The sequence below is a fragment of the Gallus gallus genome, chromosome 3 (assembly GCF_016699485.2).
Source record: "Gallus gallus isolate bGalGal1 chromosome 3, bGalGal1.mat.broiler.GRCg7b, whole genome shotgun sequence".
Taxonomy (NCBI): Eukaryota; Metazoa; Chordata; class Aves; order Galliformes; family Phasianidae; genus Gallus; species Gallus gallus.
Window position 1 is genome coordinate 7,330,655 of NC_052534.1, and position 21,612 is coordinate 7,352,266.

A 21,612-nucleotide genomic window follows, 5' to 3' on the forward strand; every position below is an offset into this window, starting at 1 on the left:
ACATATCAGCTAGATGTAGCATGACACGACTTCGGCACAAGCTGGGTGTATGTTTAGACTCTGTGGCAGGCGTAATTAAGTGTGGAATTTCACTGTCATCTGGCCTTGCAGTTTTTCTTGCCATGAGAATCTGGCAACTGCTAATCTTACAGGTCAACAAGCAGCCACCTAACTTCCCTCCTCTGACTTTTCAGGGGCTATTTCTGAGTAGATGTGAAGCAAGAACTCTGTGGGAAAAATACTGCAGTAATAGACATGACTCCTGAAATCTTCAGCCCAGAGTAATTCAGATTGCTCTGCACAATCTGTGCATACATTTTTCTAAATTAAAAACAGGCGGTGCAATTTGAAAAATACCTACCCTCAGTGTTATGGCTGTGAGCATTACAAAAATGTCACTATGCAATTTACTAGAAAATGATAAACTTCCAATGGGCTTTGAAACATCTTGTAAAAAATTAATGTAAATACAGCATTGCAGCTTGGTATTTTCAGAGGCAACGTGAAACAGAACAGAAAGTATTTACAAATTAAATTTGGTAGAATCATGTCCATATAATCTTTACTTATCACTATTGCTATATTATATGCAGTTTTTCCATAGAAGTTATCTGTGCAGTGGTTTGTCTTTTCCTGAACTCTTTCTTGCCCTCTACCTGCAATGCATACAATCATGTTTGCATGCAAATAATAATAATAAGAAGAAAAAAGATAAAAATGCAAATTAGGAGTTTAAGTTCCTAAGTGAACCCCTAAAAATATGACAAGTCAATGCAGATCCTCTTAAAACTTGCTAAAAACCTTGCAAGCTCGCATGCTAAAGTATGCATTGATAAAAGAAAATAGGGCATGAGCCAGAGAGTTCTAGAAATGAAGTTTAGATATGATTTGGACAGTTACATCCAGAATACTCCAGAGTTCCTCTACTTGGGAAAGGCTTCTGAACATACGAATTAGTGTTGCATAGAAATCTGGGCTGTGGAGTTCTCCAGGCACCATAGCCTAGGGTTATCCCAGCTGAACCAGACATGAGGTTAAGTCACCACTGAGTTGTTTCAACGATTCTCAGCAGTAGAGGCTGTTTTGTCTGGGTTGTGTCTGAACCTCCTGTCACTGAAGTGTTACTCTGACTTTCTTCCTAGTGGTATAACACAGCTTTTTGTCTTCGTGGAATTTGCTGAACTGGTGTGTGAGTAGGCAGATTCCATCCCTGCAACTCAGCGCGCCACAAAGAGGAGAACTCACATAGACCTTGTTCTCAGTCTTTTTCAGTGGAATCATCAAGTTGTTATCACCTAATTATTACATGGAACATTTAATGTGATGTGTGTTATAATTACGAATTTGACCAGGACACATTAAGGAAAAATCTCAGCATTTCATCAAGTGAATGGATCGTACTTCAGAAGATGTGTGAGGTTATTTGCAGGAGTAATGCACAGAAGTGCAGAGTTCAGTCTTGATTTATGAAATGCACAAGGCACATTATAAAGCAAATTTGAAGGGCAGTATGCTAAAGTGATGAGGACATCTGGGAGAGGTTCAGCAGTGAATTAAGCAGTGGCATAAGTCATCAGCTGTTCTATGGTGAAGCTGTATATCAGTGGGAAAGCTATGAAATTTGCAGTGGATTTTGGTTCAGACTGAAGCAGCTCAGTGCCAGCCCTACCCACACCATCACTGTAGTTCTGGGGATGTCTTTTGCCCCATCGCCTCGTGGCAATCACCAGTTAGTTCCTTTCCTTCCATGCCTCATGCAACATGGCACTTCTGCAGCTGACAGTGCTGCTGAGCAGTCCAGCCCTGCATCTTACACTGTACAGGGAGTTTACCATGCAGATTAAGGAAGGGAAAGTAATGGAGGAAAAACGAATGAAAAAAAAGAAAAAGAACTGAAAAAGGCCAGATAAAGTTTTAGGGTTGTCTGACCTTTGCAGAACCTCAGGACTCCTAGATGAGCTCTCATGTTACCTGGGAGAGAAATGGTCACCCTCCTTCAAGGCTCAGATGATGTAGGAAAATCAAGTATACAGCCTTTCTTCACCGGTTACCAGATTAAAACAAATTAACAAAAAAATCTCCTCACATCTTCTTTATCCCCAAGACAGGTCTGATAAATTGGGCTGTAAATACATTCATGCTTTACATTTTGAAGTTGCAGATTGCCTAAAAGTGAAGAGGATTGCCTTCAAATTTCAGAAACAGAAGTAAGCTGCAAAAGAGTAAAAATACAGCATTTTTAAAATAGATGTACTACTTGGAGAAAAATACATTACAAATCATAGAATCATAGAATGGCTTGGGTTGGAAAGGACCCTGAGGATCATCCAGTTCCAACCTCCCTGCCACAGGCAGGACCACCAACCTCCAGATCTGGTACTAGACCAGGTCACCCAGGGCTCCATCCAACCTGGTCTTGAACCTCTAAGTAAATAAATCAGTTTACTCAAGATTTTAGCGCTTTATGCTGAAACAACCTATTGACTGAAGGTGTCCTTCTTCCAACTGATTGCAGGTTAGGAGCTAGAGAGATGACGGAAGATACTTTTAAGGAAGGTATTTGGTACTCTCGCATTATCCACTGATCAAAAAATACACAGCATGTCCATTTTCCTGCAGTTACTTACAACCCCACAGAAATACGTGAGATGTGTGTATATATCTGTGACTGATTTCAAAACAGACGTTACTTGATGTTTCAACTCGCTGAGCTTATGCCGTAGAGAGGTGGGTGAACACATTCAGAATAACTTTAGTAAATGTAAAACAAATGTACTTGAAGACAGCCGGTTATGCATGACTTTGTCATCCTGTGATGGTGCTTTGGCTAGATAAGGGTTTTGTTGTCTGCAGAGGAAAAGACAAAGATGAGAAATGTGAGTTTGTACACTGGAGATTAAAAAAACTATAGATGAGGTAATGCTCTGCAAGAGTTAGAAAAACAAAGGGACATGGGGAAATAAAAAGCTTTAGCAGCATGTTATATCTGACGTTGTTGTCTTTCTCTCACCCACGCTGCAGATCATTTCTTAATTCCTCCATATGTTTCCTCTATTTTTTTTCATTAATTGTCATATTTTGCATAATCAATTTCATTCATCTAGATTTGCTCCTCTACTGAAATGTTCTGACTGATTAGTCTCTGCAGCCTTCTACTTCAACTACTTAATGGTAACTATCATTCCCCCTAAAACCTATTCCTCATAATTTTTTTCTGAAGCAACTGCATTTCTCAAGTTGCCACTTGTCATTGGAATTTAGCAGCATCCTTGTATCAGCTAATTCCCCCGTATCTCTGTCATTCCCTTCTAGTAATAAGTCTTACGTTCTCCTTCCTGGGAACACTGAGACAAATGATATTTGTAGTTAAACTTCCAGAAAGGAGCTTCAAAGCCATTATAGGCAGAACTGCTCCTGTGAATGTCACAAGCAGCTGTCTTTTCAAATGGATTTTTATATGGTGCACACAAACATAGAGGTAGAAGGAGGCCTTATTATTTTGCACAGAATGCAGGTCTCATGGACGTGACTGCATTGGAAACATGCATGGTTCCAAGAGACATCCCACTTGGGTAGCGTAAGACTCTAGTCTACTTCACCTGTTGATTTGATGAGCTCGTCAGTATAGGAGAGAAAAGGCTCCGAGAATTCTGATGAAGAGATTTTGTATGAAAGCATACTTATGTGGAACCTGATCTCTTCCATATTTATGCCCATATATTTCTGCTCTCAGTGGATTTTTAATTGGCAGTGGTATTTTTGCCAAAAATGATGTAAGCTGTTGTCTCATTCCAATTATTGGATGAGAAGGTTACACGTATGTATGCAGTCACATTCGCGAGAAGCAACAAAACACCTAAAAGGCTCACAGAAACAATTGTTCTTTGTCTCACTTAAAGGATAGGACCTCATAAGTGTTTTATTGTGAAACAGACGAACTGAAATGGGTTATTTTTTGCTTTTGAGAGGTGTTGTTTATTTTTAACAAACACTTTGCCCCTAGTATCTTTAATTAGGGAGTGACAGAAAGGCGTCAGATCCTATTACTTTGTAATGCCACAAGCACAATGTTTGACTCAGTTTTGGGGCGGGCCAGCTAATTGTACACTATTGAGATTACTCTGTCACTTGGCCTCAGCACCTGAACTACCACAAAATGAAAATACAGTATTGTCACTATGAAGCAAGATATAGTAGGAACCTGTAAGAAAGGCGCTTCCTTCTCTGGATTAAAGAATGTGTTTCAACTGTCAGACTTCAACACTGCTGTATGGAAACTGTTGAGACGTGGCCTGAACCACTGATTGAGCACCTGGGGAAAGGACCCAGTCAGCCCTGGGAGCACAGGTGAAGGCAATTCAGCTGTGTGACCAGAAGGGGTGGAGCCTGGCTGCACCTCTCCTAGACCCCATTTAGGGGCTGACTGCTACTGGGGAAGGTTCTCTTTCTGGAGGTCCCTCCTTTGTGGAATTTTCCATGTGAGCCTGGTTCTTCAGAGATGGGTGAGCATTTTTCATTCTCTTTTGTAACATCTTTCCATTATGCTAGTCCCTTTGTTATTACACTTCCTGTATAACTATTCTACCACATTGATCTTTCTGATTGTTGCAACTGGGCATGCAATTGATTCTTGCGTATACTTCTTGGTTTTCAGCTGTAGAAGTGTCTATAAGAAGCTAGCACTTGTAAGAGGAAAAACTACATGTCTGTAGGCTTCTTCATCACAGCTACCTTTCTTTTGCTTTTTAGGCTAAGGGAGTCTCTTTTGAAGGCTCTGGGGATTGAATTTCTCTGGAGACCAAAGCAAAAGCAGTAATGTGAGGGGGGAGGTGTTAGTTTCAAGATGCTTAACCATACATATTTATGAACTGCGTACCTTGTCAAATAGCTCATCTTTCTTCTCAGGAGTTTACTGCTAAGAGTGGTTCTTTCATTCTGCTTTTCCTGTGGGTCACCTATAGGGAGCTTTGCTATTTCATTGTGAACGCCGCATGCAGTGCGTTTAAAAGTACATTACTTTGTGGTCAGTTACAGGTTTGATGTAATGTAACAAGAATGGCAGTTTACGTAGCCTATTCCTTACAAAACATTTCTGAATGTTAAGAAGGGCGTGCTCGTTTTATCATATGATGGGGTTTACTGTGTCATGTACTTGTCGGAGGATAAATGATCTAGGAATGATCATTCTCTGCTTGAAAGGTCAAAGCTCCCCCAAATGTAAGAGGCCATGATCCTCAGCGCTGTCTCATCTATTAAGCTGAATGATGTTAGTTTCCTGAGCAAAATGGGTTGCAACGTTACCTCATCTTACTGCAAGTTTTGTCTTGATTCTGCTAATGCCTGTGCAGGTAGGTGAGGAGAGGCAAACTGCTGAGCATCTGCAGAGCTGCTTGGCCAAATTGCACAGTCCTCTTGGAACTTAGTGCTCGTATGGCCATAGAGTTAGTTGGTTGGCTGGTTGAGTTCCTTCCTCTAAAGGTACCTGGGCAGTAAAGGTCTCTAATAAGCAGCAACATCTCTCCTGAGGACATGAAGAGGAAGGAGAAGTATTTGCAAATACCTGCAGTTGCATAAGCTATCCTCCTTACTCATGAGTTGCTTTTCTAGATCTTTGTATATGAGCACACGTTCGTGGTGATTTGACAGTAGGCTTTTAGCCACACTACATCCTGTTAGGAAAGACTGTGAGATTTTTAATTATTATTTTATAAACCATCATTCAAAGTGGGGGCAGGTTTTTATTATTTATCTGCTGCTCTTCTTGAGGGAGAAGGGAAGTGAAGAGAAGCTGGCAAGCACCAAGCAGGTATAAGAAACTGCCAACTGTGCTTTTCCAGCCAATAAAAGTTGTTTTAAAAATGTTATTCTTCAGGTTATTTGATTCTAGTTACTAAATCTCATGGGGGGGAAAAAAATGTATAATTATCTTATCCTATACTTCATCATTTTGCATGTTCAAAGCCTGTGATAAATTAACAGAAGTTATTAAGAAAAAAATAAAATTACATTTTTTGATTGGATTCATGATTATTATGCAAACATATCTTCCATATTCTGCATAGAAAACATATTTAAAAGGCCAAAAATAATAATAATCCTGCTCAGGAGCTATTCCTAGTTGATAATAATTCACTATAAAGAATTGAATCCAGGAGTTACTAATGAATACTCGTGTTAGGATTGTTTTATTATACCACATAATTTGCTTGAACTGGCTGCATCTTTGTCGAAATAGTTTTAGTTACTGAAATAAATGAAGAATAACTTAGCGAAGATGCTTACACAACAGCGTAGCCATCATCTTTTTTGCCAACTGGGAATTTATTCTTAACAGATGGAATTCACCAATCTGCAGAGAACTAACATACGAGGCCTTTGCACCACTTACAACTTGACTTAACCTGTCTGAAATACCAGCTCGTTTAACTGGAAGTGTATTTTGGAGGAATTCCGCATATGAACATGATATGCTGTGGGTCAGAACAGAAACATGGCCCACCATATTTACTTCTCTCTATGGTGATTGTAAGATTTATCCCTCTTCTTCCTGGTAATAGTAGGGCTGCAAATTATTTTGGCCTCACATTCTACTTTTCTCTCTTGCTATCATTCTGCCTCAGTCTGTTCTTGTCTTTATAAATCAGTAGATATGACATTCTTCCAAATTCTGATTCAGGGTAAGCACTATAGCTAGACAGAAGATGAAGACTTGAGCAACAACCTACCAGGAACTGAAAACCAATACTTTGCTCCTACTTGATGAGCTGGCTGATTGCAAGCCTCACCTCTTCCTTGAGTCTCACTAGCTTTAATGAACGAAGTAAAAACGTAGCCCAGAAACAGCACAGGAAAGTGGAGGTGCGCTGATTAGACATTACAAAGGAGGTATCCTCAATATGGAGAAAATGACAGTACCAAGCTGATTGACCCTGTGGACTGGGACACTAGCAGAGAGGTGAATTCATTAGTATCAAGTGCAAAATCACATACTTAGGAATAACAGCATATTCAACTACAAGAGATTTCCCAAACAGATTTTGGTTCCTAGCAGTGCTCTGTGACTTTGGGGGGCTGTTTAAAGGGTTTTTATGCATTTCTGACCCCAGAAACCCTGAAGTGGTATGTGACTGTTGGACCTCAAACTCCTCAGAGCTGATGCTGTGCTTCTATTTTGCACTAAGCATTTAGAAATAACATCATAAAATAAATTGGAACATCAGTCATGGCCTCCAAAGTAAAACAAGTTGAAGGTGAAAATTATATCAGTAATGTGTGCCGACTTACTGAGGTTTTATTAGATGTGTGTATTTATATATGTGTGTGTGTATACAAACAGCCATTTCCATCTGTATCCAGTGCTGTTTATTCCTCACAGAAGTAGTCTGCTTCCATCCTGTCATGTCTTATTTATTTGATTTCTTTTTTTTATGCCTTGGCTACAGCAATGTTCTGTTAAATACTGAAAACTTTCTGATTTAAACCAGACTGTGATTTGAGTTGTAAATACTTCTTATAGACCTATCAGCTTAAATTTAACGTTAGGCTGGCTTTATTTTTATTGTTTTAATTTTGTTGCGAGACCAAGAAAGGATATACTTAGCTCATTAACAATAAATGAGGAAATAGTGCAGCTATGCTGTCAAGGAAATGAAAGAGCATAGAAAATACATCCAAAGCTATTTAATTAATGTCTTTACTCTGCACTGTCCTACTTTTTATTCTGCATTCATATTTAAAACACAGAAAACACAGTTTCAGTAGACAAAGAGTAATTTCCCCGCTTGCTTTCAATTAAACACATTTCTAGAATGCAAAGAAAAATTCAATTATATCTTAAAATCCAGTGATACTGTCTAGTTTACTAATGTATGAATATAAGAGATTGTGTCAGGATGTATATCCCTAGTTCTTTGTTGTTAAGAGTGTAGGTGTTAAAGCTGCTTACTAGGCGGCATAAAGAAGGATGCTGTAATGGAGCCTTTGCTGGACCAGCTCAGTTGTGCTTCAGCTCCTCTTCGTATGGCTTCAGCAGAGAAACTTTAACCTGGTGAGGTGTCCGGAGGGAGGATAACATACCTCATTCCTTCCCTTCCTTGTGCAAAAATTCTTCCTGTAGTCACAGAGCTCTCGCTGGTGCAGGAGAAGGTGCCACCTCCACCAGTCAGAGGATACCCTGCTTCCAGGGCTTAGCTGCAAGTTTCTCTGCAGACAAACAGAAGCAAAGCCAGATTTGCGTTTGACTTGTTTTGATTCCACTACTTAAAAATAATCTCAGGTAGGTATTTTATTTTCTTGAAAGCTGTTTTGTACAGAGTAGCCCTGGGTGTCTGTCAGGTTCTTTGTTTTCTCGTCATACTCCCTGCTGGCCTCCTCAGAAGCTGGTTAAATTATGGGGATTATTCAGAGCCGCACTGGATAATAAAATGGTCTATTGATTAGTAGAGTTCTAATTACTTGTCTCTTAGCATGAAAGAGAAATAAGAAGATTTTATAGTAAACAATGAAGAAAACAAATAGGGTGTTTCCAACATATGTAGGGTTATACATGCCCAAGTGTGGCCTTGTACCATGAGTACTGTGATTTCAGATTTATCTTCAAGAGCTTATCTGACTGCTTACACAACGGTGACTTGCACAAACAGACTGCTTGAGAGATAAGCAGCCAAAAAATATCACTCATTTTTTTCCTTGTAGTATTTTGCACATATACTGGAAGAGTAACATCATGGTGAGCAATATATTTTTGACTTTTCATGTCTTGTAGTTAACAAAATTGAAGTTATGGCTAATTTGTTGTTTTAACTACTTGTGTACCAATGGAATACAAATAGCGTTACAGTTTCAGCTTGAAAAAATGGTGAGCATCACTAGGCAATGGAACCCTTGCACTCGCATCATGTGCCTCAATACTGGTTGAATGCATCAAATTGCCTCTTGTCTTTTCTTAAAAAATGAATAATATGTACTCTATGTTCAAGCTAGTTTCTCTAACAGATGTTTCTCTTAAAGATGTGTAGGACAATGTTAAGAAAGCAGGCTTCAGGTTTTGCCTGGGAGGATAGCAGTGCTGGCATCCTCTCCTTCCTACTGTTGAGCACCAAGGTGATGATAGCAGTGCTTGCCAGACGAAGCTGTGTTCTCACTTGTGCTTGTAGGTGACTCTGCTTCCAAAAGAGGTATGAAGTGGAGGCCAGACTTTGGGATGTTTGAAAAATAAGTACTGAAAACCTGGTAGATCTGCTGCTGGTTTCAGGGAGACCAGAGATTCTCAGGGACCCTTTAATGCATCTTCCATTGTCCACAGAAGTCTTCCTATTTCTATACACTGTGCAATGCAGTCCTGCTTTTTTTTCCCCTAGCTTTTTTAAAATGCTGTGAACTTCAAGCAAAACCAACCAACGCTGCCTAACAACTACTCTGCATAGTTCTTGCCCATGGCAAAACAGCTGAGCCAAAGCAGTAATTTAATTAAAGTGTGAAAATCCTCTTAATTCTCACGAAATAATCAAATTTCTTTTTTGTTGCAACTCCTTTGTTTTGTTTTACTGGCATTGTCCAAGTACCAAGGGCTCAGCTTCCTGTCCTGTTATGCCTTTCTAGAGAATGGGTTTCTCATTTGGTAATGAAGCATTTCCCACTGATTTTTTTTATTCTACCCGTGGGCTGATTTGACTGGGTTGCAGGCTCTCTTTGTTTGCTTGCTTTTCTTCCATGTTAAAACCCTCTCCTTTTTAAGCCTGGCTGCTGGCAGTGCAGTGCCTTATAGACGCAAGCAGTCTTGTCAGCCCATCCATCTGCTCCATCCCCTGTCACCCGCAGGTTGGTGTCAGACTAAGATGTCTCTGCTAAATGTGAATTCCTTCATTGGTTCTGCGCTCTTCCTCCAGGGCGGTAATTAGAGCCCTTCTGATAACCAGCACACAACTGCATCCATCAATTAGCTCTTCCTTTGAAGGGTTTCTCTCTCGGTGTTCCCATCCCTGTCAGCTTACAGGTGGCTCAGTTACTTTCAGCTCTTCTGCCTGGATTCCTGATCCGTGTCAATCATCCTCCCCATAAAGACCCAGACACTCAACTCATGGAAGTCCTTAGCGTTGCCAGGGCCATGGGATAACCACTATCTTTGGATGTGGGTGAGCAGCCAGCATTACGTGGTGTGAACTTTTGTACATATCTGTGTAGTTATTCAGCAGCTGCTTTATTTTTCTGCAGAGCACAGAAAAGAAACGGGGCCCTGATTCTGCTGTTTACCTGACAGAACAGTCAAAACAGGCATCTGATTAAAGAGGCTGCAGCAGACACCCAGCCTCAAAGTGGGCTTCTCCAGATTAGAGGATAATGGCAGCGTTTACTAACAGCCAAAGAAATTATTTATTACGAAATGAAACCTTTAATTTAGGAGGAAGGTTTCACATTCAAATGTATTTTTTCCCTATACTCCCACACTGTAAAATGCAGCAAGGCCAAAAATTAATGCATTTGTACATCTATTTCTAAGTTACGTGGGTGGCTCTGAAATGGTATGATTTGAAAGTCGAGCAAATAACATACTCATAGCAATCTGCTTTGAATCAGGAAGGTTTTAGACACCTGAAGATCCGAATCAATCAAACCAAGTATATTACATTCTCTGCTCTGTTAGCTTTAGATTTAAACAGTTTTATAAACGTGGAATTGCAACAAGAATTCCCCAGTTCCTCGAAGCCGCTCTGATAGAGTGAGGCAAAGTCATACTTGGAGCAAATATGCTGGAAGACTAAGACTTTGCTTTCCTTACCTAACAGCTGCTATCTGGTGTCATACAGAGCACGTTTCATCATCCCATAGGTGTTTTGATGCACATGATTGCCCCTGCTATTTGTGTAGAAGGCCTATTCAGGAGAGTGAAGTCTTTACTGACTTCCACTCTGCTAGAGCTGGCGAAAGTCAGATTGCAAGGACAGAAACACTTTGAATCAATTCATTTGTGAAATACAGTATCAGATTAAAACACTTAAGAATCAGTTCAAGTGTTGACAAAGAAATGAAAAGGTAGAAATACTTTTGCTGTTTACATAATAGCCCCATTGCAGTTGCTTTCAGTTTATTTACTTATACACAGGTGTGTATTATGTACCCAGGAGGAAAGAATACAAAGACTTTTTTTTTGCTGGTTCTTGTTTGCTGGAAAATAAAAAATGACTGTGGGAAACTGCAGAATACAGTCACAAGGAAAGGCAGATGTTCCCCACCTCCTATCCCAGATTACATTGCTGCTTGAAGGAGGAGAGAAGCTGAGTGCAATTTAGATGTTCACCTCTACTCATCTCTGAGCTCATCATAATTCACGGTCATTAACAAACACAAGACTTGGACTACATCCACTGAAATAGATGCAATGATCACGGGCTTAGAATAGCACCTGTAGAATTGCTGGGTGTTGGTTTAAAATAGCGTGCACAACAGATAGGGCACATCCCTGCTTTATGTTTCTAATGCTTATGTATTGAAGAAGCAGATGGGCACCCAGGAATTCCCCTTTGAGAAGAAAAAGCTAAGCTTTTTTAGGACTGCGTGACCTGTACAGAGGCGCAGAAATCAAGGTGTTCTGAGGATGTCTTTATGAGTCTTCGAGACAGTGGACAGCCAGGTGTAATTGAAGGCAGCCTCAGTGCTTCCTGGATTGCTTGAGGGGTGATCTCAGCCCTGTCCTCATGTCATGCTCACCTTGAATTAAGAGATAGTTGCATGTCACACCTGACGTATTTGTGTAAATACAGAGTAAAACAGGCCTTTGCAAATAATTAGATGATGTCATTCCAGATTAGTTTTAATTAACAAAGAGCAGCTATGATTCTACAGAATTTCAGAGTGCTGCTCTGGGGTTGTCTCAAATGATTTTATTTGTTTGTTTGTTTTTTTTTCCACTGGAGGATGTCTTACACTGCTTCTTTGTATCTGCTTTTGTAGATAGGGTCTGTCTAGGAGCAAAATTGCTTATTCTTCTTTTACAGTTGTTCTGCTTTAAACGTGCTTCCAGCAATGTGTAATTTTGCCATTGCAAAAATGCTGGTTTGCAGTTGTTTCCTTTTAATCATCCTCAACAAGTTTTTCAGTACAAATTAATTCACTTCTTAACTCATTCCTTCCCCCTCCCTACCTGTGTATTTGTGAATCTTTGCATAAAATTTGCCCCTCCACCCCAGAAAAAAATGCAGTGAGGACTTATGACTAAACCAGATAGGTGTGAGCAATCAGTCAGTGTTAATATTTGCAGGGGCAAGAAATATAATTTATGGTGACAGTTGAGACAAAATAAATGTGTCCTATATAATTAGCATAATAGCTGCATATCATCCAGTCTTCCCTGTGTATTATTATGACTATTTATAAACCAGGTGTACAAGGATTTGAAAGAGTCGAAAGAAAGATAAGTAATAAAAAGTGAGTGGTAATAAGAAATAGAGAATGAAAATATGTACGCCTAGGAAATGAGTACTTTCATTTGTTTCTTGGCAGTTGAGGCTTTGGGGCTAAAGTTCAATGGCAGCTGTTAGTTCCAAAACAGGTAGGATTGACGTAAAGTGTGGTTTCTTTGGAGGGTATTTTTTTTCCCATGATGTTTTTGTTTGTTTTTTTTTTAGCTTCCATTGACTTAAAGAAGAAGAATGTTGGCCTTTCGAATGGGGGAAGGCAGATCCCTTAATGATTTTTATCACCATTGAGCTTGTTTCCGAAGACCTGTGGGAGCAGGGGTATCCGCAGGCCAACCCAGTAGATGTGGTTTGGCAGACAGCAAGATGGGGTAATTCTGGCCTCTGGGAATGAGATTACAGGCTTTCTGTCAGAAAGGGTAATTTTGTCACAGGTGCAGAGCATTCTGGATGTTACACTGATGACAAATATCAGTGTCAATGCTTTGTATTGCTCAGAGTTTGGTAGTTTAGCAGAGCGGAGTCTTGCAGAAGTCTCCAGAGGGAAAGCGGCCATGTCACGCTGACAACATCCCAAATGCTGTCCCAGCTCTCTTGTGACAGAGTAAGGCGACTTCCTAAATCCCTGTCTACTCTGGGTAAAATTGCTTTGTGTATGAGTAATTCTGAACTAAAACCCTCTGGCAGACTGCAAATCCACACGTGCCTCAGACTTGTCAGTTGTGTTTCCTACGGAGCACACAGGGACTTGCAGGTGGCTGGGCCTCAGTATGGGACAGGTGCAATTCAACTGAAACGCCAGAGTAACTCCTAAGGATGCCCAGAAGTTCTTATTTAAAACTCACAGGACATTTGCCATGAAGAGCCTTAGAAGTGTTGAGTAGCATATTTTGGCCTGTGAAGCGGCTATCTAGGATTGTGGGCGTGGATGACTGTGTGTGGACTTACTGATGAACTCATGCGTTTTGTTTCTCTAACCACGCAGTGTTTGTTGCTTGTTCATACAGAAAATAATTGCACATAAAAAGCCTCACTCCCACCTGTAGCTGCTTCATTTGTGCCTGGCCTTGGGTTGAGGGGCAAGAGCTTAGGGCCTCTACCTTCAGCTGAACTGAAGGCCTACTGTTTTTTTGTTGTTTTTAACGTTAAGGGATACTGCAGAAAAAAAATGGAGCTTTTTTTGCTCTCGAGTAAATCTCTATAATAGATATAGTAATTTGAACTCTGTGTTCTCTGCAGTAGCAAGGATTTTAATTGTGTTTAGTCTGGACAGTTCTTGTCTAGTTATACGGCATGTTTAGATCAAAATCCAGCTTCAAGCTGGCCTATTACTCTTGGCTCTTTGTGTTGGGTTTTATGACGTGTGTGTGTGTAGGTTTTTCCAGCATAATGTTCTTCCTTCATTTCAATAATGATACAGGTTTGTCTTTGTGGTATTTACAACAATCTCTTGTGGTTCCTCTTTTACTGTCCCTCACTGCATTATCAGGCAGGTTTTTGAGTGGCATTGTGTATACAGTTGGGAAGATGTACTTGAGAGTTTTGCTGAACGTGTACAACCTGAGTGTATACTAAAGCAAAATCTTCAGGTTCATCACATTCGTGCATTTAGTGTTCCTTTTTTTTTGTATATTTGGCCTTGATTCAACAAAGCACTGAGGAATTTGCTTCAGTGTAAGCCCTTACATGTAAAGTCAAGCGTGTTTGCAACTGCTTTGCCCCGCTGCACCCGTAATTCTCGTGTCTTCAGATTCAATGTGTAAAGTCTGTAACAGCCATGCTGCCTCTTGTGTCTCCGTATCACACTGTATTGTGGCATATGCAAGAAAAAAAAGAAAACTTAGGAAAAGCTGTGTGGAAAGAGTGAGCTGGTGCCTTCCATGCGGTGTGCTTGTGGTTTGTCCTGAAGGTTGCCAGGATCGGGGTCAAGAGCCAAGTTTTGCCACAGTGAAGCTAAAGCAGACCTAGGGCAGCACAGATATCTCACACAGAGTAAATATCTTCTGTGTGGCACTTCTTGCAGCATTCGCTACCTGAAGTAGTAGAACTCTGTAGTGAATTCACTACAGACGCTGAGCTCCTGCTAGGGGCCTGCAAGGCTCATTCCATCGGATGTTTTTGTAGGCCACGTTTGTTGTAAGCACTTCAGTGTGTCAGACAGGAGAGCCCTTGGGGTCCAGTAGGGCGGGTGGGAAGGGGGGAAGGTTTTGAAATGGCGGCAAACTTTTCAACTGGGGGGGAGGGAGGGCGGTTAGCGTGGATGTATTAATTCATTTATTTGCTTGTTTGTTTATTTGAATCATTGAATGGCCTGGGTTGAAAAGGACCAGAATGATCATATAGTTTCAACCCCCCTGCTACATGCAGGGTCGCCAACCGCTCGACCAGGCTGCCCAGAGCCACATCCAGCCTGGCCCTGAATGCCTCCAGGGAACTGATCCCGGTTCTCTCCCGCTCCCTGCCGCGGAGGTCCCACGGGGCAGCGGGGGCCGCCCGGCAGCTCCGCTCCCCGGATGATGGCGGCGCTCCCCGCTGCGCGCCCCCGCGCGCGGCCATTGGCTTGGCGGCGGCACGTGGCGGCGGGCACGGCTCCTCTCCCCGCCGCCGCCGCCCGAGCGCCGGGCACTGATAGGCCGGGCTGATGCGCAGGCAATTTATCATCCCCGTCTCCCGCGGAAGCAGGGAGCGCGCCTGTCACCAGTATTGATTTCAGAGGATGGACTAAATTTCCTAGGATTTTCATTAAGAATTAAGGAAGGGGGGAGGGAGGGGGAGGGGGGGGGGGGGAGGAAGAAAAGGGAGGAAAAAAAAATAGGGGAGAAAAAAAAAAAAAAAGCCGTAAGCACGCAGGGTAGCCAGGCAGACATGGATATGAGATGGCACTGTGAGAACTCGCAGGTAGCTTCTTCTCCTCTCCCGGCCGGTGCAGAGCGCAGGCGAAGCACTGCAGCATGCAGGGATTCAGAGACCATTAGGCTGACAGCGAGCGGGGGGAGGGGGTGGGGGGGGGGGGGAAGGTAGCATTTGCACCGATTACTGAAAATGACTTTTTTTTTAACGTCTCCGTGGAGATTGCATGTCGTTAATATGGAGATCAAATTTCTGCACGGTATCTGTTGTAAATAGAGAATAGGTTGGAAATTGGGCTGGCGGTACCTGAGCATGGATGCTGCTGCTTCTCTCTTCTGCTTTGTTTGTTGCTGTTGGTTTTTTGTTGTTTTTTTTTTTAAGCAATAGGGCTGGTTTGAGCATGTTTGCTACAACCGAGAGTGAAGGAAAGGAGAATTGAAGAGAACCAAATAAAAGCATGAATAAAAACTGCTTCCAATAGCTGCTCTGTTGTTAATAATTAGCAATTATTGTGGCTTAAAGGATGCTTAAACCCTGAGCATGCATGCTGTTCCTTGGGCTGAGAATACGCGTGTGTGTGTGTGTGTATTTGCTTTGCTGTGATTTGTTTCAGTGAGCGTTTGCTCTGTTGGAATTGCTGTGAGTTATCTGCATGCTTTGATAAGAAAAATTGCATAGCAATGAGTGACTGTCTCTGACTAACCCGTATCTCTTGATGGATATTGCCAAGTGGCTTTGTTTTTACAGGAGTCCGTTTTGATACTTGAAGGTGGGGTGGGGGGGGGGGTTGAGGGGGGGCATAAATCACTGCATGTTCATATTGATGTATTGATGGAAGTATTTAAGTGTTTTGATAAAAATGACCATTTGATCGCTCGCTTTTAACACCGAGAAGCAAGGCTGTGTATTAGTTGATTGACAAGTGACAAATCTTTAAGGCTTCTGATGTAACATAGCATCCCTTCCTAAGCTCTCTGTGATCCAGGAGGCGAGATGTGTGTGTGGGGGGGGGGGGGGAGTGCTGAGCTTCTCCAGGAGAGCTTTGGTCCTCGTCCTCCCCAGGAGGAGTGAGAATGCCTTGGCGTGGGCACATGGGAATTGTGCTGCACCAGGTGGGAGCGTCGGGACAGCGGGCAGGGAGAGGGTGAAAAGGGGGGCTGCCAGCAGAGGGGAGGGGGAGCAGCACCTTCTGGCTGTGCAGAAATGTCTCCTCTCTGCTCGCTGGTAAAGGAAGGAGGCTTTTCTGATGCTTTCAATGCAGTCGGAGGATGATGAAGTGGGGGATGTCAGATTCTCCTGTTCTGTGGGTTCTAGCATCTGTGTTAAGTTTATGTATGGTTTGGTGGGGGGGCGCTTTTTCTTGATGCGTTTGTGAAAAATTTACCTGCTGATCTGGGGCTGAGCTGTCTGTTGTTGTTGTTTTGGGCTGTGGTTGTGGGGCTGAGGATCAAAACTTCGTGCTTCTTCTGATGTACCAGGCGTATTGTGCAGTCCAGTCTGTGCTGCTTAGCTGGGCTTCCTCAAAGTCCTGCCAGCAAGCCATTTTCTTTTTCAAATATGCATTTAAATCTCTTAATGTGCAACTCGGTAAAGCAGCTCTTAACTTATCGTCCTGAGCTAAGTCTTAGCTGGCTTTTCTCTTTTGTACCCCAAAATAAAACATTTGGGGTTGTGTTAGCGTTTTCTCCTGCCCAATGGCTCTGGCCTGTCAGTATTTTAGGCCATTGCCCAAGTGCAGGCTGCAAACTTTGTGAGTGAAGTTTGCCATTCCCAGGTCTGTTTCTAATAGTCTTCCCCATCACCTAGTCATCGTATGTAATTTGACACAGCTGACAGCATCTACTTAGAAGAAGCTTAGGGCTGAGCCAGCATGGAAATTGAATTGCCTCTCGACTCCCTAATATTAATGATCCTTCCAGGTCAGCACAGGAGTAATTGCCAGGGCAACCTGAGGAATTGTCCATTAAACCTGCCTAGATGGTAGCTCACCTGTGGAGAGATGCATCCCGATGACACATGCAAAATGAATTCCATTTGCTTAATATGAGGGCTGCTAAAGTTATGAATATCTCAGAAGCCACCCTGTGGTCTCAGGTTTAATATTGAAGTGATTTTCCTGGTATTTTAGGATTGATTATGAATAAGGCTGGGCAGATTTGCTTTAGATATGACTGGAAAAGAAATCAGCAGAACTATCTGGTTGGTGCTCACATCTTGAAGGACGAGCCCGTGCCTCAGCAAAGGTACGGTTTGATCTAAAACCTTGTGGCAGTAAGCCGGGGAAGAAAAGTTCACGTTGTCCACGTTCCTTAGTCCTTGAGGTATCTGTGCATTTGAAATAACCCATTAGTCAGTCAAAGTTTGTATATACCCAGGCAGCATGATGAGGTGGGCAGCCGGACCTTTAAATCCAAAATCAATATTCAAGAGGAATTCAGAAGAGACAAACAGCCTAAGGACAGTGCTTAAAAACTCAGCCGTGCTTTATGTCTTGAAGTAATGCTGATTTAGCAAGAAATCCCAGTCACGCCGCGAGAGGATTTATTTTGTGACCTTGTGCATTTGAGATGACATAAAAAGTTCTAGGTTGTCAGCACGGCTTTATGGCGAGGAGGAAGTGCAGAGGAGGGGCAGCCATCGCTGCTGCCATTAGGAGAGGTACCTGCGTGGAGCACCAGAGAAGATGGATGCACGCAAAGGGCCAGAATACTGCTGCTTCTGGAGAAAGCCTCAATTTCTGTCTTAGCCAGGGAGAGGCTCGGCAGTTGGAGCCTGCTGATAAGCAGGAAATGGTTTTCATAACTTTTTGGCTGACATTTTCGGTAGCTTGAAATATTCCGTGGTTCTTTTTAGTTGTGTGTATTAATATGAAGTTTAGTCATTTGTTTGCTTCAGGCGCGTGAGTGCTTACAAATGAAGTTGCTTTTCATGCAATTAACTGATGAGCCTCCAAGAAATAAAGGAAGAAGTACATTTATTTTGCATGTTCAACCACCGGTAATTGGCTCCTGTTGTGTTTTGTGGATGTGTTTCCAATGCTTCTGATGTATTTTTTCAGTCCGTGGGGCATTTTGTTCTTCTCGTGAAAGCCTCTCTAAGCAGCAGGAAGGGTCTGACAAAACCACAAAAGGTTGCACTCACGAGTGTGAATGATCACAGTATTTTGTGCTGCTTTTCTACGTTGCCTCTCTCTTCTTATCACTGTGTGCATCTGAACTGTGCTTTATTTCTCCCTGTAGGACTCACAATTCGATTTAGTTGTAGTTGCGCATTTCAGTAAGGCTCATCTTTCTTTTTTCAGCTTCTATCTTGCAGTCCCTTACAGTCAGGTCATACTTCCAGTCTAAGTATCGTATCTAAATGAGGCAGACTGGGGGCTGGTTGGTTTTTGGTGGGATGCTGCGAAGGAATTCAACCTATTACTCCATGCTCATACATCCAGGTTGCTGTTAGCAAGTAATCCCGCTTGTTTTTCTGTACTAATACATTAGACCACCAGTAGGAGGGAAAAAAGTATATGCAAACTTAGAAATCTATGTGGAAAGCCCAGGAATTAGAATGTATGTTTTGTGTGTGCAGGCAGCTTGGTCATTTGTGGACACACACGTTGGTCCTGTGCATCAGTGTGGCTGGGTTTCCAAAGAAGGGTGGAGTTAGGGTGAAATTCCACCAACCTTAAAGTCAGTGCAGTTCTTTTCATTGTCTTGAATGTCTTTGACTCATTCTCCCTGGCAGAAGCTTGAGTAGCACACAAGTGTAAGTATGTAAAGATATACAAATTGATTTCTTGTAGTGGATTGCTTCTAGAAGTGTACCAGAGCTGAAGTGGAATATGAGCAAGATGGCATTTTCACCAAAATGATTCATTTTAAGTTCCATCTTGTGAACTAAATGTCTGCCAGTGCATAAATGGGAAGCTTTCAGATGGCCTAAATTCTGCAAAGCATTTCTTAACACTGAAATGTGGTAACGTTCAGGACCTTAAAACGCTTTCTGGTTTGAGTCTGGCCATGTCTTTTTTGGCACAAATCCTGAATTGAGTAGAACAACGTATGGTCTTTAGCACAGAGGAGATTGTAATTTTTGGTCACAATTATACTGCCTTGTTGGTTGGTTTCTCTAATGTAGTAATGATACGGCTGCAAACACAAGTGTACAAAAAAAACTCACTAAGCTACAAGAAGACTCAAAGTAATTTAAGTTTCTGAGTTTTGTTTGATTTTTTTCCTTCATATAGTTCTCCCAGATTCTTTCATTGCTTTTCTGACCTCTTTTTGAAATTCCTTTCCTAGTCTACTCCCATTATGAGACCTTACATATGCTGTTGATGTATTGCTCTGTGCTGGAGGCTGGGGGAGACCCTTTGCATTTTTTGTGTTGTTGTTCAGTGCTGCTTTACCTTAGGGCATTCCACAGTTTTGTTGGATTTTCAAATTTGTCCATAAGATTACTTGAACTGTTAACCAAAACCAATTAGTCAGCAAGGTTCCTTTGCTCAGGAAAAGCATGGTGGACATCCAGGGCTGTGCATTCATGTTGTTATCACTACCAGTTTTTATAATTCCCTCAAAGCAGAATGTCCATCTGGGGCACAACTGCATCAAAGGAATGAAGGATGCCTTTTGGTTTTCACCTCTCTTGTCTTGCAAGACCAACAGGTCTTTAAGAAATGCCGTGCTCACATAGTACATAGAAAAGGAGCAAATGTGCATCATTTGTGTACAGTGTGTTCTTCAGTAGAAGCAAAAATGGAGTTCATATGGCATTAGGAGTAGAGCCTGTTTTTGAGTTCCTCGCTCATGTTACGATTGCTTAGTAGCAGGGATTTGACAGTGGACTTAAAGTCACAGTTTTACTTTACGTACCACACAGATGTATTCAGTTCTGGCATTTAAATGTCAGTAATGCACCGAAGATGGGGAAGCTAAGAAATTGAGTATGGTGGATCTTGACAAAGAGCAAATGTCTATCTGAGGGGAGGAGTGGAGACCACTCAGCCAAAATCACAGCGGGCTGGTTTAAAGAAAAAAAAAGCTCTCCAGTAAGTAAGCTCTACTCCCAAATGCAAATGTGTTCTGCAACACTGAGATCAACGTCAGGCATGGCATCTCGGTGCATGCCAGCTTCCCAGCAGTTTGCAGAGCCAAGCTAAAAATGTAGATCGTGATTTCATCAAGGATGTCCATCTGCCCCGAACAGCCTGAGCAGCCCGGGGCCCTCTGCGTCCAAGGATCTGCCGAGTCCCTGGTGAGCATCAGCGGCTGATAGCCCTGTCTCATCAGCGCCAGGAATAGCTCTGCTCTTGTCCTGAGTGTAAAAGGCACAGTGCTGCAGCAGCACACCTTGTTCGTCTGGGGACTTGGTCCTGAGAAATGTTGGTTACAGCCTGTGATTTGTATGGACTTGAGCTCAGCCTGGCACAGCGGGGAGGATGTAGGACTCCCATGCTGTGTTCAACGTGTGTTGAATTACCGTTCATAGAATCACTGAATATCCCGAGTTGGAAGGGACCCACAGGGATCACTGAGTCCAACTCTTGGCTAGACACCACCGCCCAAATTGGCTTTGTTCAGCATTGGTTAGGAAAGGACTTTAAAGAACTGCCTTTCTGTTACCCAAGTCTCTGTTTATGTTATTCTAGATAACGTTACAGGCAGAATTTTGTGCTAACTCTTGCAGCAGTCAAGGCGCACAAAATGGCTAGGAGAGAATGAGCATAATTTATTCATTTCTGTTGATGTCTTAAGTGCTAAGTTGCTGGTTGTGTGATTTTTACCCGGAGACATACCAAAGTAAGACCCCACACTATTCTGAAACCTAGGCTGACAAATGTCATCGGTACCAGCCTTACCCAGCTCCTCTGCATCTTGACCTGTGCAGAAAAGTTATTTTGCTGCGTAATTCCATTTCTTGCTGGATATACTTAGGGAGAAATGTAAGTGGAATGACATCTGAAAAGGCTGCCTTTCCGACCTTTGCAAAGCAGTCCTTCAAGGTTACTGGTGATTATGCATGAGGCAGGAAGGATACAGATTGACATTCAGATCCCTCTGTTTTTTGTGCAGCAGATGGTTAAAAAGGAAATGATAGCAACCTGTAAATCCGTAAGAGTGTATCTGTTGCTTTGTGTGATCTTTGCTTTCTGGCACTTAATAACAGGCAAATGAGATGGTCAACCTAGTCCTGTGAAAGTCAGCTTGAGACGATGCCGCTTGCATCCAAACTTTAATATCCGTTCCCACTGCTGCATAGGTGATTCATTTGAACCAGGAGAGAGCAGGAGCTTTTATGAGAGTTGGATCATTCTTGCAGTGTGCATCTACTGCAGGGTGAGAGGCTTTGGCAGCTG

At 42.2% G+C, this 21,612-nt stretch overlaps 1 protein-coding gene across 42 annotated transcripts in view; it reads left to right on the forward strand.

Annotated features, from left to right (window-relative positions):
• Positions 1–21,612, forward strand: part of NRXN1 (neurexin 1) — a 650,659-nt gene that overhangs the window by 582,975 nt on the left and 46,072 nt on the right. For 2 of the 42 annotated variants that reach the window (XM_046938416.1, XM_046938417.1), the window contains exons 1-2: positions 14,975–15,113; positions 15,485–15,522. The exons of 34 other annotated variants lie outside the window; for them this stretch is intronic. In XM_046938416.1, the coding sequence (XP_046794372.1) occupies positions 15,490–15,522 (33 nt within the window). In that variant the 5' untranslated portion in view covers positions 14,975–15,113; positions 15,485–15,489. Of the gene's footprint in view, positions 1–14,974; positions 15,114–15,271; positions 15,523–16,286; positions 16,376–21,612 lie in introns of those variants that run through there. 6 more of the 42 variants (XM_025148515.3, XM_025148517.3, XM_025148514.3 and 3 more) reach the window with 4 other exon arrangements.